The sequence below is a fragment of the Scyliorhinus canicula genome, chromosome 14 (genome assembly GCF_902713615.1).
Source record: "Scyliorhinus canicula chromosome 14, sScyCan1.1, whole genome shotgun sequence".
Taxonomy (NCBI): domain Eukaryota; kingdom Metazoa; phylum Chordata; class Chondrichthyes; order Carcharhiniformes; family Scyliorhinidae; genus Scyliorhinus; species Scyliorhinus canicula.
Genome location: NC_052159.1, coordinates 116,426,982 through 116,443,579, shown reverse-complemented (window position 1 = coordinate 116,443,579; position 16,598 = coordinate 116,426,982). Strand labels below are relative to the sequence as shown.

Below are 16,598 nucleotides of genomic sequence, written 5' to 3'. Positions count from 1 at the left end.
ATCCTCCACCGAAGGATTTTATCATATTTTATTTTGCGAGTTATCAAACATAAAGGCAACCGATCGTTGGTCGGTGATGAGGGTGAACCTCCTACCTGCGAGGTAGTGCCTCCAGTGACGAACAGCCTCCACGATGGCTTGTGCTTCCTTCTCGACAGAGGAGTGACAGAGTTCTGAAGCGGATAGGGTACGGGAGAAAAATGCAACGGGCCTCCCTGCCTGATTTAAAGTGGCTGCTAGAGCTACCTCTGAGGCGTCGCTCTCAACCTGAAAGGGAGTGGATTCATCCACCGCCCATGGCTGCATTGGCGATGTCCTCCTTGGTGCAGCTGAAGGCCTGGCGCGCCTCAGCAGACAGGGGAAATCATTTGGCCTTAAAGAGTGGGCGGGCTTTGTCCGCATATTGAGGGACCCACTGGGCATAGTATGAAAAGAACCCCAAGCACCGTTTCAGGGCCTTGGGGCAATGAGGGAGGGGGAGTTCTAAGAGGGGGCGCATGCGGTCCGGGTCTGGGCCCAGGACTCCGTTCTCCACGACGTAGCCGAGGATGGCCAGTCTGTTGTGCGGAAAACGCATTTCTCCTTGTTATAAGTGAGGTTTAATTTCTGTGCCGTCTGAAGAAAACGGTGGAGGTTGGCGTTGTGGTCCTGCTGGTCATAGCCGCAGATGGTAACATTATCCAGATACGGGAACGTGGCCCGCAGCCCGTACTCGTCTACCATTCGGTCCATTGCTCGTTGGAACACCGAAACCCCGTTAGTGACGCCGAAGGGAACCCGGAGGAAATGGAAGAGGCGGCCATCGGCCTCGAACGCCGTGTAGTGGCGGTCCTCCGGGCGGATTGGGAGCTGGTGGTATGCAGACTTCAGATCCACCGTGGAAAATAGCCGATATTGGGCGATCTGGTTAACCATGTCTGCAATTCTGGGGAGGGGATACGCGTCTAGGAGCGTAAAGCGAATTATGGTCTGACTATAGTCGACGACCATGCAAAATGTTTCCCCAGTCTTGACGACCACCACCTGAGCTCTCCAGGGACTATTACTGGCCTCTATGATCCCCTTACTGAGCAGCCGTCGGACCTCCGATCGGATAAAGACCCTGTCCTGTAGGCTGTATCGCCTGCTGCGAGTAGCTACTGGTTTGCAATCTGGAGTGAGATTGGCGAAGAGAGGAGGGGGGGGGAGATGCGCAGCGTGGCTAGGCTGCAGATAGTGAGTGGGGGCAGGGGACCGCCGAAGCTGAGGGTGAAGCCCTTGAGGTTGCACTGGAAATCCAGGCCTAATAAGAGTGGCGCGCAGAGGTCAAGCAGGACATAAAGTTTAAATTTTGAATAACTAGTACCTCGAATTGTGAGCGTAGCAACGGTGCGTCCTTGGATTTGGACTGAGTGGGAGCCCGAAGCGAGGGCGATAGTTTGGCTCACAGGAAAAATAGGAAGTGAACAGCGTCTTACCCGCTCTGGGTGTATGAAGCTCTCGGTGCTCCCGGAGTCAAAGAGGCATGACGTGCTGTACCCGTTGATCTGGACCTCCGCCATCGAACTTCGTAGGTGCTTGGGGCGGGATTGATCTAGGGTGACCGCGTAGAGTTGCGGGCCGCGTGATGAGTGCCCGGGGAAGTCGTAGTCTTCTGATGAGCTTTCTGAGCATGCAGATGCAGATGGGGCCCGTGGATCGCACGTGGTGAGCGGCGAGGAAGATGGCGTCCAAGATGGCGGCCCCCATGAGTCGCACGTAGCCGGCCGCATGGTGGGGGTTTGCCAAGATGGCGGCCCCCATGGATCGCACGTGGCGGGAGGGGGCGGAGTCAGGGCGTAGGCCGCAGCGTTTCGGGCCCCGCTGGTGTTGGGAGCGATTTGTTGTCTCTACTGGGGAGTTAGAAACGGGGGCCCTTTTCACGAGGCACACTCTGGCATAGTGGCTTTTCTTCCCGCAGCTGCTGCAGGTCGCGGATCGGGCTGGGCAGTGTTGCTGCGGGTGCTGGCTTTGGCCACAGAAATGGCAGGCTGGGGCAGCTGAGTAGCTGGCTGGAGCAGCTGAGTAGCTGGCTGGGGCAGCAGAGTAGCTGGCTGGGGCAGCAGAGTAGCTGGCTGGGGCAGCAGAGTAGCTGGCTGGGGCAGCAGAGTAGCTGGCTGGGGCAGCAGAGTAGCTGGCTGGGGCAGCAGAGTAGCTGGCTGGGGCAGCAGAGTAGCTGGCTGGGGCAGCAGAGTAGCTGGCTGGGGCAGCAGAGTAGCTGGCTGGGGCAGCAGAGTAGCTGGCTGGGGCAGCAGAGTAGCTGGCTGGGGCAGCAGAGTAGCTGGCTGGGGCAGCAGAGTAGCTGGCTGGGGCAGCAGAGTAGCTGGCTGGGGCAGCAGAGTAGCTGGCTGGGGCAGCAGAGTAGCTGGCTGGGGCAGCAGAGTAGCTGGCTGGGGCAGCAGAGTAGCTGGCTGGGGCAGCAGAGTAGCTGGCTGGGGCAGCAGAGTAGCTGGCTGGGGCAGCAGAGTAGCTGGCTGGGGCAGCAGAGTAGCTGGCTGGGGCAGCAGAGTAGCTGGCTGGGGCAGCAGAGTAGCTGGCTGGGGCAGCAGAGTAGCTGGCTGGGGCAGCAGAGTAGCTGGCTGGGGCAGCAGAGTAGCTGGCTGGGGCAGCAGAGTAGCTGGCTGGGGCAGCAGAGTAGCTGGCTGGGGCAGCAGAGTAGCTGGCTGGGGCAGCAGAGTAGCTGGCTGGGGCAGCAGAGTAGCTGGCTGGGGCAGCAGAGTAGCTGGCTGGGGCAGCAGAGTAGCTGGCTGGGGCAGCAGAGTAGCTGGCTGGGGCAGCAGAGTAGCTGGCTGGGGCAGCAGAGTAGCTGGCTGGGGCAGCAGAGTAGCTGGCTTTGGTAGCGCGGTAGCTGGGGGGCCGTGTGGCACAGGCCTGGGGGGATTGTTGGTCGGGGGTCCACGATGAGGTCACGGGGTCCGCGGGAAACGATGTGAGGCTGCGGAAGGAGACTTCCATAGTGGTAGCAGCCTCCACAGTAGTGTCTAAGTCCTGGGCCCCCTTTTCTAGCAGTCATTGGGGGACATAGTTAGATCTAAGGCCCGCTATGAAAACGTCCCGCACAGCAAGCTCCTTATGTTCAGCCGCGGTAACGGCTTGATAATTACAGTCATTAGAAAGATTGTTCAGTTCCCGTACAAATTCGACTAGCGTTTCTGTAGGCAGCTGACGGCGAGTCGTAAACACATGGCGTGCATAAACCTCGTTAATGGGCCTAACGTACATTTTGTCCAATATCGCTAGCGCTGCGGTGTAAGAACCGGCCGGATTTAGCTGTGTGGAGATTCTGTGGCTTACCCTCCCGTGCAGTAGGCTGAGTTTTTGTTCCTCCGTTGTTCCAGCGGTGCTGGCTTCTGCCAGGTAGGCCTTAAAACATCTCAGCCAGTGGGAAAAAATTTCTTTAGCCTCTGCATCCTGCGGGTCGAGTTCTAGGCGTTCGGGCTTGAGGGCTGCTTCCATGATTTACTTCGACTGTTTCGTAAGTATATTAAATTGATGGAACCATCAATTCTACGGACACGTGCTTGTAGGATTAGAATAGCGGTTTTAATATACTTACAAAAGAGCCAGCCTGTTAGCCGTTGAACTTTTGGTGAACTGGCTGGCTGACTCTGTGGCACGGATCTTTATACAGCAGCTCCAGGGGGAGGAGTTCTGGGCGGAGCCAACTACAAACTCTCGCGTACTCCCAGAGCTACTCCCCTTGGTGGTCAGGTAGTGCAACTGCACTTACAATATTGATACATATATATACTGGGAACAGAGTGACATTGGTAACTTATAATACCGTGTGAATCTCATTCACCACAGAGAGGAAATCCTCGGGCAGGGGAGCTCTTCTAACCCTTCTGACTACACAAGTTAACCAGAAAAAAGTGTTAAAATTTAAATATTTTTGATCGTGTCTGCTGTATACCCTATAGCCTTAACTTTGGTTGATTTGAATGATAGCCGAGAAAAGCTGGCAATACAAAGAAAATGTTGCTTGATAGTGCAGAGCTGGAGTACAGCTGCAAAGAGATGAAAATTTATGCTGTGTAAGAGAGTGTTAATTAGTTGGCAAGTAGACTCTGATTGGTTGAGATTTGATATCCTTGCAAATCTGTTCTGATGAGTGCAAAATGAAAAGATTCAACAGCATTTTTTTCAGAAATATTGATTAAAAAGATCGTTGCTCTCAAACTCTAAAATCTTAAATCACAAAATAAAAGAGTGTGTGTAGCATGGTCATTTCTAATAGGAAAGCTTACAGTTTTTTCACTGGCACAGGAGCATCATGAATGATTTCTTCGTATGTTTCCTCTTGCATTTCTGGATCAGGGCAAAGTGTTGCAGTCTGTCTCCATGTCTCCTTCCAGTCTTCCTCTGCTTTCAAAAGGATATCTTCAAGACATTCAGATGGTGCAACATCTAATAGAGAGAAAAACATCAATCATTCTGGAAAATCTCTTTCATCACATGGGCTCTGTGGAAATTATGTTCCGATTAGCATTATTCATAGAACACATAAATTTCACAGAACAGAATACAACTGTGTGGAAATCTGGTCCTGTTGTCATCTGTGAGTTAAGGTAGGGGACGTTGCAAAACGTAGGGTGAAACATAAACAAATAAAGAACTAGATTTTGAAATGAACATGCTGGAGGGAAGAGAGCCAAGAGAGGACATCAAGGACAAGGTACTAGGTGCTGAAGGAGGCTATTCGGCCCATCGAAACAACATCAACCACTGAAAGAGCACCCTACCAAGTGGGTAGGGTAGCACCCTCCCCTGCCCATCCCCATGACCCCACCTAACCTGCACATTCCTTGTTTACTAAAAGGCAATTTATTTTCCATGACCAATCCACCTAACCTGGAAGGTACCCTGCAGGATGCGCTGGGGACCCCCAGGAAGTCCCCACTCAAGGAATACCCAGGAAGTTTAAACTTCCAATGGGAAATTACTCTGCACTGGAACCATCTGAGAACTCAGTTGATTCTGACTCTCTTTGCAGAAACGTTATCCAGGAGAGTTAGAAATATTGAAACTACTTATAACTTCTGGGTGATTATGGTACTGTCCCTCTCCCACTTCCAAGACCCCACTGGACCCCTGTCTACCCTGTCAAGCCACCGAATATCCCTCGAACCACCCATGACTAGTTCCATAAAAAAGGAGCATGGCTTTACTTCCCCTGACAATCCTGCACAGCACAAAAAGTACTCCAGTACCTGCCGCACTGCACATTTCACACCAGGATGAGGTTGGACACCAAGCGAGAAATGGACAGCTGAAGAATGGAGTAAGTAAAAAGAAGCGAAGTGACAATCCGACAGTGATGCTCCTGTGAAGTATCTAGGGATGTTTTATTACGTAGAACATACAGTGCAGAAGGAGGCCATTCAGCCCATCGAGTCTGCACAGACCCACTTAAGCCCTCACATCCACCCTATCCCCGTAACCCAATAACCCCTCCAAACCTTTTTTGGTCACTAAGGGCAATTTATCATGGCCAAACCACCTAACTTGCATGTCTTTGGACTGTGGGAGGAAACCAGAGCACCCGGAGGAAACCCAAGCAGACACGGGGAGAACGTGCAGACTCCGCACAGACAGTGACCCAGCAGGGAATCAAACCTGGGACCCTGGCGCTGTGAAGTCACAGTGCTATCCACTTGTGCTACCGTGCTGCCCTTACATTCAAGTCGCTGTATAAATATAGTTTGTTGTACATGTGTGTCTGTGAGATTTGTAAGTCTCATTTGTCTGACAGGTTACATTTTATGAGGAGGTACAATAATAGTCAAAACTCAGTTATCAAATTCAACAATTCAGATTTACAAACCTGAGGGTTTCTCATCATTGCAGTTAAGAAGATTAGGATTCGCATGGTGCTTCAAAAGCAACTTCACTATGGCAATCTGCAGTGGAAGGAAAAGCATTTTACTTTAATCCTTACATATTTATATTATTCAAAACATCGAGCTGCCATTGGAATAGGTGCAAAACATATATTGATTTTTTTTTGGATGCCCCTCAAGTCTGTTCAATTAGATCGTGACATCAACTTGATTCACTCACATTTGTTCCATATCCCTTGGTATCCTGAGAGAATAAAGATCCAGCAATTTAAATCCAGAAAACTGCAAGTGACATATTATCCGCAGCTTATTTGGGATTCCACAGCATTTTCGTAAAAATATGCCCCTGTTTCACTCCTCAATGGTCTCAATCTAAATAAGCTTATGTTTCCTTGCACTGGACTTTTCAACGCGAGAAAATATTTTCTCTGTACCTATCCTGTCAAATATTTTAATCATTTCAAATACTTTGGATAGTTTATCCATCAACCTTCAAAACTCAAAGAAAAACAAGCCAGGTTTATGCAACCTGTCCTGACATTATAATCTTTAAAGCTTCGGCATCATTCTTCTGTATCTGTACAGTTCCCCTCCAGCTTCCACATTGTGGTGATGCTGAACTCAAGGAAATGTCCAGCATGAAGAATACAAATGGCCTCTCCATTAAAAGTTTAACATTTATACAAAATATTTTTTGAGACTTTTATGTGCCACAGACATCATAAAAATGTCAGCTCACAAGTTCTCTCACTGTGAATAAGGGCTAATAAAATCTCCCCTAAAGTGTTCACAATTTTATTGTGTTGCGTGGTTTAATCTCAAAATATTATGGGCAAGATTCTCCGGAAAGATTTTTTAAGTGTGGTAGCGAGCGGGAATTGCCACGAGCTTCCCGTTGCTCGGCCCAGTGAGGCCGGCAACGCTATTCAAAGCTAATTGGCCCACTTAACAAGGCCTCACAAGCTTCCCACCGCATTTGAAAGCTCGTCAGTCGATTCGCTGGCACCACGCTCGCCAGCTTCCCGCTAACAAGGTCAAGCAGCACTTAAGCTGCACTTGCTCAGCCAACCCCAGCCAGCTCACAACGGCGCCTAGGAGACCAGCCACAAGATTCGGGGACGCTGATCTGGGGAAGCTGCGAGATGCCGTGGAAGACAGGTGCCAAGGGTCCAGGAGGGTGAGCCACAGGACAGCCAGTGCTACCTGGGATGCGTTGGAGGCAGGAGTGTGTGGTAGTCACCACTAGCAGTATTATATGCATTACGGTAAGACACATATACTAGAGGTACATGGGTAAATCCCTGCCTGCTGGCTCCGCCCAGTAGGCAGCGTATAAATGGGTGTGCTCGCCGGTGCCGCAGCCATTCTGGTAGCAGCTACAGGAGGCACAACATCTTTGCTCAACAAAGCCTCGATTATTCCACTACTCTTGTCTTCGTGGTAATTGATAGTGCATCAGAGTGTGACCAGGCGGACTGGCCTCCAGTGCAGGAAGAAGGTCAATGACCTACACCAGGCAATACAAGTGAGTATACCCCAATGCCACCCTGCCACCAGCACCACCCACTCCCTCCCCCACCCCAAGACCTGTCTGCCTCCAGGGAGCATCCACCCCTCAACTCTCCATGCAAGTCCCAACCCTCCCTCCACCTCCCTCCCCCTTCAACACCCCCAACCCTCCCTTCACACACCCCCTCCCACCACTGTTAACCGTGCGTGTGGTTTAAGATGCCCTCTGTGTCTCCCACAGGGTAAAGCTCTCCCATAATCGTAAGGAGAGGGCCCAGACTGGCGCAGGGGTGCCAGATATCAGAATACTCACCACCTTTGAGGAGCGTGCCCTGGAGGTGACCAGTGTAGCCGAGGAGAGAGCTGTCACCAACGTGAAGGCTGACAGACGCCGCAGAGGTGAGGAACCACCGGGCTCCATCTGGGAGACCTGTCAAACGTGAGTTGTTATTGCCTTACTTGCTGACTAACCCATCATTCCCACTGACCACATGTCCATTCTCCCGCAGGTCTTCCAGCCGATGGCGCTAACCCATCCCAAGTGGCCCCTTCTCCAACTTTCCGGGAGACCACCTCGGAGGAGAGCTCCAAAGATGCCAGCATAATAGCCGCAGCACAACTGTCATCCCCACCCTCGACCAGCACAGATACACACACCTCGGTGGGAAATGTTAGTGGTCAGGCTTCTGGGGCACAATCTGGTGAGCAGCACACTGCTGCTGATGTACATCAGGTGGAGGCAGGAACCCCCAGGCGAGACAACAGTCGGAGGTCTGCTGGATCCCAGGACCCAGCTGGGTCCCAGCCTGATGCTAAGCCTCTGGAACAGGGTTACCCGGAGCTGATGGAGACTTTAGGGGAGTGACCAGGACATTGAGAGGGAGATGTCAGCGCCACTCCATCCATAGCCACTTGGAGGAGTCCCAGAGGCTTGGGACGCAGTAGATGTTGCGACAATGTGTAGCATTGAGGCCAACACTCCTGCAACCGCAGTGAAGAGCCTGGTCCACGACATCGGCACCATTCATGAAGGTGTCCAAGGCATTGCACAGTCAATGACGATCATGGCTGAGGGACTCGACAGAATGCTCGCCTCGCTGGGGATGTCACCCAGTACCAGGCTGACCTTAATGAGGTTCTGCAGGACATGTCCCGCTCTCAGATGGGCATGGCCGAGGCGCTGCAGAGCATGTCCCAGTCACTGAAGAGCATTGCCAAGGACATCGACACGATGGTGCGGACCATGGGCTACCACAAGGGCTGGCAGAGCAGATGATGCAGGGGCAGCCGGGGCTCGAACCAGCTGCCCTCTATCCCAAGATGTACCGCATGGCCCTATGGGCACCGAGCGGGAGGAGGCGGAGATGTGTGGCAACCCAGACCAGTCACATGGAGTGGGGATGGTGGCCATCAGCTCCAGCCAAGTTCCACCCATCTTGCAACCAACACACAGGACAGGGCGTCACGGCTGTGCATGTGCTATCAACAAGTGCGCCGGGTCCCTCCGGCCCCAGAGCCCCAAGATGATGGCCGCCAGAGGCATCGAAGGCCATGGGGCGTGGTCACCAGCTGGCTGTCTCCTGGGAAGACACCTAGACGAGCATTTGGTGAAGTTTCTGCCGCTGCTGCTTCTGTCTCCGGCGTCTGGCTGCTGGGCCTAGCATCAGCACCACTAGGGCAATTAGGCGTCCAATATATCTGCCATTGTGTTCAATTTCTGTAAGGAATTGGGAGTGGATGTTCGATTGTTAAACAGTGGTGGCTCCTACCCCGGGACCCTGTGTTCCCCCATTGATCCCCCCTTTGCCCCCTGACACCCAGAACTGCCCACTCACACCTGGCCGCAACGGACCACCCTCACCGGACACCAGACCCTGTACCCCGGAAACATGAACCGCTGATGGTCCCCTCCCCGTGGCACTTATCCACCATCCAGCCGTGGACATGCCTGGACCATGACCCTACCACCGAATATCAGACCAGTGTTTCCAGAACAGTTATGACCTCATCGCCTCTGGAGATCTTTCGTCCACAGCCTTCAACTTCAGAACCCCCCCCCTCCCCCCGGCCACCCCCAGCCCTGCAGAGCACGCTTCTACCTCCTTCCTAAACTCCGTAAACAGGGCTGCCCTGGCAAACCCATCATATCAGCCTGTTCCTGCCCCATGAAACTCATTTCTTCCGATCTTGCCTCCATTCCCTCACCCCTTGTCCAGTTTCTTCCTACCTATATTCACGATTCCTCTTATGCCCTACAATAAATCAACAATTTCCAGTTTCCTGGTCCTAATCACCTCCTCTTCACAATAAATGTCCAATCCTTCTGCACCTGCATCATCCACCAGGAGGGCATGAAGGATCCCTGCATCTTTCTTGAGAGGAGGCCAAAACAATCCCCTTCCATTACCATGCTCCTTCGCCTGACTGAACTTGTTCTGCCACAAAATAATTTCTCCTTTAACATGACTCACTTCCTGAAAAGTGTGGTTATGGATATCCACATTGCTCCAGTTACGCCTATCTTTCTGTGGGGATATGTGGAACAATTTGTTCTAGTCCTACTCGGACCCACTCCCACAACTCTTCTTCCATTACACCAATGACCGTATTGGTGCCGCTTCATGCTCCTCTTGTCTACACTTGGAAAATTTGATCAAATTCCCGTACCAGCCTCGCCGAACAGATGCCGGAATGTGGCGACTCGGGACGTTTCACAGTAACTTCATTGAAGCCTACAATAAGCAATTTTCATTTCATTTCATTTCATTCTGTTTTCAATTTCCACCCCTATATCATCTTCACATGATCCATCTCTGACACTTACCCTTTCTTGATCTATCTGTCTTCATTTTTGATGATAAACTGACCACCAATATTCATCACAAACCCACTGACTCGCACAGCTATCTTAACTTCAGCTCCTCACACCCTGCTTCCTGCAAGGAATTTATATCATTCTCCCAGTTTCTCCACCTCCATCACATCTGTTATGATGATGCCACCTTCTAAAATGGCGCTTCTGACATGTCTCTTTTTTTTCCATAACTGAGGTTCCCCTCTCCCACTGTGGTTGACAAGGCACTTGACTGGGTTCAACCCATTTCCTGCGCCTCTGCCCTCACCCCTTCCCCTTCCCCTCCCTCTTGTCCTCATTTTCCAGCCCATCAGCCTCCACATTGAAAATATTATCATCTGCCATTTCTGTCAATTCCAACATGATGTTGCCACTTCTTTCCCTCACCTCCCCTCCCTCACCCCTGTCAGCATTATGCAGGGACCACTTCCTCCATAGCACCCTGGTTCACTCCTCTATCACGCCCAACTCCACATTTCCTTCCCACGTGCCTTCCCTTGCAGTTGCAAAAGATACAACGCCTTCAACTTTAACTCCGCCCTACTCATCATTCAAGGCCGGAAGCACTCTTTTAGGTTCACTTCCATTTCCTTTAATATGGTTTATTGGGGAGACTAAACGTAAAATGGATGATCACTTTGTGGAATATCTTCGCTCAGTCCATGACCTCTCATTCTAGATTGCTCCACAAGATGAAGCACCCGCTCCATGCCTACCTTATCCATAACGTTTATCATCTTACATACCCTCCATCTCCTCTCATTCTTCTAAACTCTTTACAGTATAGGCCTCAACTGCTCAATCCCTGCACGGTAACACAGTCGTTTGCACTGTTGCTTCACAGCGTCAGGGTCCCGGGTTCAATTCCCGGTTTGGGTCACTGTCTGTGCAGAGTCTGCACGTTCTCCCATGTCTGCATGTGTTTCTTCTGGGTGCTTTGGTTTCATCCTACAAGTCCTGAAAGAGGTGCTTGTTAAGTGAATTGGACATTCTGAATTCTCCCTCAGTGTACCCGAACAGGTGCCGGAGTGTGGCGATTAGGGGATTTTCACAGTAACTTCATTGCAGTGTTAATGTGAGCCTACTTGTGACATGAATAAAGATTATTATTCATAAGTCAAACCCCTCATCTCTGGAATCAACCTAATGAACCTCCTCTGAACTGCTTCCAATGCCACTTTATCTTTTGTCAAATAAGGGGACCAAAACTGTGCACAGTACTCCAGGTGCGGTCTCATCAATGCTTTATACGTGCTTGTTGGGTGAATTGGACGTTCTGAATTCTCCCTCAGTGTACCCAAACAGGTGCCGGAGTGTGGCGACTAGCGGATTTTTACAGTAACTTCATGACAGTGTGAAACCTACTTGTGACACTAATAAAGATTATTATTACAGTTGCAATAACACTTCCTTACCTTCATACTCTATTCCTTTAGCTATAAATACCAACATTCTATTCACTTTCTTTATTACCTGCATGCTAATTTCCTGGACTCATGCACAAGAACACCCAGATCACTCTGCACCGGAGCAGCCCAAAGTCTCTCCCCATTTAGATAATAAGTTGCCATTCCATTTTGCCGACCAAAATGGATGACCTCACACTTATCCAGATTAAATTCTGGGTAGCACGGTAGCCCAGTTGCTTCACAGCTCCAGGGTCCCAACTGCATAAATGAAAGGTCCATGGCACTTCACTTACAGCTCAGCCATAATCAGAGGCTCAAAGGCATGAATTGGCAATGAAACATTACTGAAAGGAAGGACAGTGGACAGGAAATGGCAGGCATTCAAGGAGTGAATAGGTGAACTGCAAAAGTTGTTTATTCTTTTTTGGCGCAAGGGTAGAAAGCGATCTGTGCCCAAATCATGACTTTCCAGGAAATTAGAAAAAGTATTAGATTCAAAGAAGAGGCATACAAATTAACAATAAAAAGGAAGAGACCCGGGGATTGGGGGCAGTTCAAAATTTAGCAAAGGTGGGCCAAGGGATTGATTAAGAAGGGGAAAATACAATATGAAAGTAGGCGAGTCGAGAACATAAAAACTGACTGTAAAAATTTCTATAGGTATGTAAAGAGACTAGGACTGATAAAACCAAATGTAGGGGCAGCACGGTGGTGCAGTGTTCAGCAACGCTGCCGACCCAGGTTCAATCCTGGCCCCGTATCAGTCTGTGTGGCGTTTGCACATTCTCGCCGCTTCTGTGTGGGTCAGGCCCCACAACCCAAAAGATGTGCAGAATAGGTGGATTGGCCAGGCTAAATTTCCCCTTAATTGGAAAAAGAAAAAAAAAAATGTTGGCCCCTTACAGTCAGAAAGAGGGGAATTCATAACGGGGAACAAAGAAACGGCTGAGGAACTAAATTCATACTTTGTTTCTGGCTTCACAAAGGAAGATATGAATAATGTACCAGAAGTTCTGAACAACTCAAGTTTTAGTGTGAAGCTGAAAGAAATTAGTATTAATAGATAAATGGTTTGGAGGAAATTAATGGGACTGAAGGCAGACAAATTTCAGGGCCTGATAATCTTCATCCTAGAGTTCTTAAGGACGTAGTCCTAGAAATAGTAGATCCATTGCCGGTCATTTTACAAAGATCTTTGGACTCTGGAATCGTTCCTAAAGATTGGTGGTAAGCTAATATAACTCTGTTTCAAAAAGGAAGGTAGAGAGAAAATAGATAACTATAAACCAGTGAGCCCAACGTCAGTAAGTAGGGAAGTTGCTAGTGTCCACTATCAAGGATTTTATAGCACAGCATTTGGAAAGCAGTGGTACAATCAATCAAAATCAGCATGGATTTATGAAAGGGAAGTCATGCTTAACAAATCTACTGGAATTCTTTGAAGATGTCACAAGTTGACCAGGGAGACCCGGTGGATGTGGTTTACATAGATTTTCAGAAGGCTTTTATCAAAGTCTCACAAGGCAGATTACTATGTAAAGTTAAAGTACATACAGCTGTGGGTAGCACCTTGAGAAAGCTGGTTAGCAGACAGGAAGCAAAAAGTTGAAGTAAATGGGTCCTTTTCCAACTGGCAGGCAGTGACTACTGGGGTACCACAGGGATCTGTGCTAGGACACCAACTGTTCACATTATATATTAATGATTTGGACGATGGAACTAAATGCAGTTTCTCCAAATTTGCAGATGATACAGAGATAGGTGGGATTGGTTTGGATTTGTTTATTATCACATGTACTGAGGTGCTATGGAAAGTATTCTTTGGCATGCGGCTCAGACAGATAATTCTGTACATGAAAAAAAAACATAGGGCAAACATAAAATACACAATGTTAATACATACTCATAGGCATCAGGTGAAGCATACAGGAGTGTGGTACTACTCAGTAGAGGATGAACTATGAGGAGGATGCAGAGATGCTTCAGCAGGATGTGGACAGGCTGAGTGAGTGGGCACATGTATGGCAGATGCATTATAATGTGGGGCGGGATTCTCTCAGCCCGGGGCCGTGCCGGAGAATCCCCGCGACTGGCGCGAATCGCGTCACACCACCCCGACGCACGCGATTCTCCGCAGAGCGGCGCCATTGACGTCAGTGTGGTTGGCACGGCGTCGGGCGGTGGCCGTTCTACACGGCCAGCCATCAGACTCTTGGCTCGGGATGGGCCAAGCGACCATCGTAGAAAAGGAGAGTTCCACCGGCGCCATCCACACCTGCTCTCAGTTGGCGGGAACTCGGTGTGGAAGGGTCGGGGGCTGGCCTGTGGGGGGAGTTTCCGAAGTGGCCTGGCCCGTGATCGGGGCCCACCGATTGGCGGGCCGGTCTCTCTGGCTGCGGGCCTCCTTCCTTCCGCGCCGACCCCTGTAGTCCTGCACGATGTTGCTTCAGGGCCGGCGCATTGAAGGTGCCACTGCGCATGCGCGGATCCCGCGGCGCCCAGTTGACACCGGGATCAGCAGCTGGAGTGGCATGAGCCGCTCCAGTGCCATGCTGGCGCCCTGTAGGGGCTAGAAATGCTGATCCTAAGGCCGTGTTGATGCCTTCGAGAAACGCAACGACGTCTCCGACAGTGTCAACACTTAGCCTCAGGATCACAGAATCCCACCCATGGTGTTATCCACTTTGGTAGCAAAAATAGGCAGGCAGATTATTATTTGAATGGGTGTAAATTGAGAGAATAGGATTCTCAGCAAGACCTTCGTGTTCTCGTGCATCAATCGCTTAAAGTAAGCGCACAGGTACAGCAGGCAGTAAGAAGACAATCGGTATGTTGCCCTTCATAGTGAGAGGATTTGAGTATAGGAAAGGGATGTTTTACTGCAATTGTATAGGGCATTGGTGAAGCCGCACCTGGATTATTGTGTGCCGTTTTGGTGTCCTTACCTGAGGAAGGATGTTCTTGCTGTGGAAGGAGTGCAGGGAAGGTTTACCAGGCTAATTCCTGGGGTGGCAGGACTATATGTGAGGAGAGACTAAATCAGTTAGGATTATATTTATTGGAGTTTAGAAGAATAAGAAGAGATCTCAAAGAAACTTATAACATTCTACCGGGATTAGACTGGATAGATTCAGAAAGAATGTCACCAATGGTAGGGGAGTCCAGAACTAGGGGTCATAGTTTGAGGAGGAGTAAATCTTTGAGGACCGAGGTGAGGAGAAATTTATTTACCCAGAGAGTGGTGAATCTGTGGAGTTCACTACCACAAAAAGTAGTTGAGGTGAAAATGTTGTATAATTTCAATAAAGAATGAGATATAGTTCTTGGGACTAAAGGGATCCAGGAATATAGGTGGAAGACGGGATCAGTGTATTGAACTAGATAATCAACCATGGACACAATGAATGGCAAAGCAGGTTCAAAAGGCTGAATGGTCTCCTCTTGCTTCTATTTTATATCTATATTTCTATGTATAGCCAATGTGTCACCATCATCAAAACACAAGTGGAGGGAAAAGAAATCCTGAGAGATCCAACAGTATGCTGACTGTCATGATATCCAAGGCTTTTTTGAAATCACCAGGGCGATCTATAATTAAATTCCCCTCCGTCACAGATAGTGTCTCTTCTTAAAGATGACAATGATTTCTTTCAATGCTGGAAATAACACTTTCAACAACTCAACTGTGAATCCACAGTTGCAGCTGATATTCTCCAGTCTATCCCTAGTGCCCTGTGGCAAAATCCATGAGTGAACGACCATCAAAAGTGGAGTTGCAACAAGCAATCAAATGGATGAAAAATAACAAAGCCTGCGGCCCTGTTGGTTTTCCAGCTGTGGGCTTCACAGCTGGAGGACTTTTGCTCACATCAAGACTCCACACACTTATGGATTAGGGCAGAAAACAAACTACCCCACCACTTTCCTCAGATTTAAGGAATGCAACAACAGTAACCATTTTTAAGATGGGAGATAAATCATACTGTGGAAACAATTGAGGTATTTCCCTGTTGTCCACAGCATAAAAAATCCTGGCAGGCATCCTCCTGAATTAACTACTCTGAATTAACAAATACCATCTAAATGGAAAACTTGAATCTCAGTCGCCTCCATGCCAAAACGTAACTGACCACCATACACATTGATGATCTATAATATGCAGATAACTGCAGTGCCATTGCCTACCCTGCTCCAGATTTGTAAACCACTCTCAGTGTCTTCAATTCTGCATTAGGAGACTGAGCTTATCATTGAATGTTGCTAAAACAGACTTCGATAGCAACCCAGACCAGGTTGGTCCAATGTTCTAACAATGACCATTAGACCACTGTCAATTCTTGTAAAAAATAACCTGCGATACACTAATGTCCTTTCGGGAAGAAAATCTGCCATCCTTACCTTGCCCGGCCTACATGTGACTCCAGCTCCACAGCAATGTAGTTGATTCTTAAATGCCCCCGAAATGACTTAGCAATTCACTGTTGTGTCGAGCCACTAAGAATCATAGAATCCCTACAATACCGAAGGAGGTCATTCAGCCCACCGAGTTTGCACCGACCCTTCAAATGAGCACTCTACCAATATCCACTCCCCTGTCATCTTTTTAACCCCATAAACTAACCTGCACATCCCTGGACGCACAGGGACAATTTTAGCACGGTCAATCCATCTAACCCGCACGCATTTGGACTGTGGGAGGAAACAGGAGCAGATACGGGGAGAATGTACAGACTCCACAAAGACAGGGACCCAAGTCTGGAATTGAAGCAAGGTCCCTGCTGCTGTGATGCAGCAGTGCTAACCACTGTGCCACCAAGCCACCCATAAGAAGTCTCAAAGGAATGAAACCGGATAGTTGATGCAGCATTGACCTAAACACTAGAAATAACATGGCTAATTCAGCCCTGTTGACCCTGCAAAGTCCCCCTTACTAATATCTGGGGTGAAGTGCCAAAATTGGAAAAGCTT

At 49.3% G+C, this 16,598-nt stretch overlaps 1 protein-coding gene across 1 annotated transcript in view; it reads right to left on the bottom strand.

Moving 5' to 3' along the window:
* Nucleotides 1–16,598, bottom strand: part of myo16 (myosin XVI) — a 650,273-nt gene that overhangs the window by 415,858 nt on the left and 217,817 nt on the right. Inside the window, 2 exon segments of the mRNA XM_038818242.1 lie at nt 4,266–4,425; nt 5,843–5,918. Of these exon segments, the coding sequence (XP_038674170.1) occupies nt 4,266–4,425; nt 5,843–5,918 (236 nt within the window).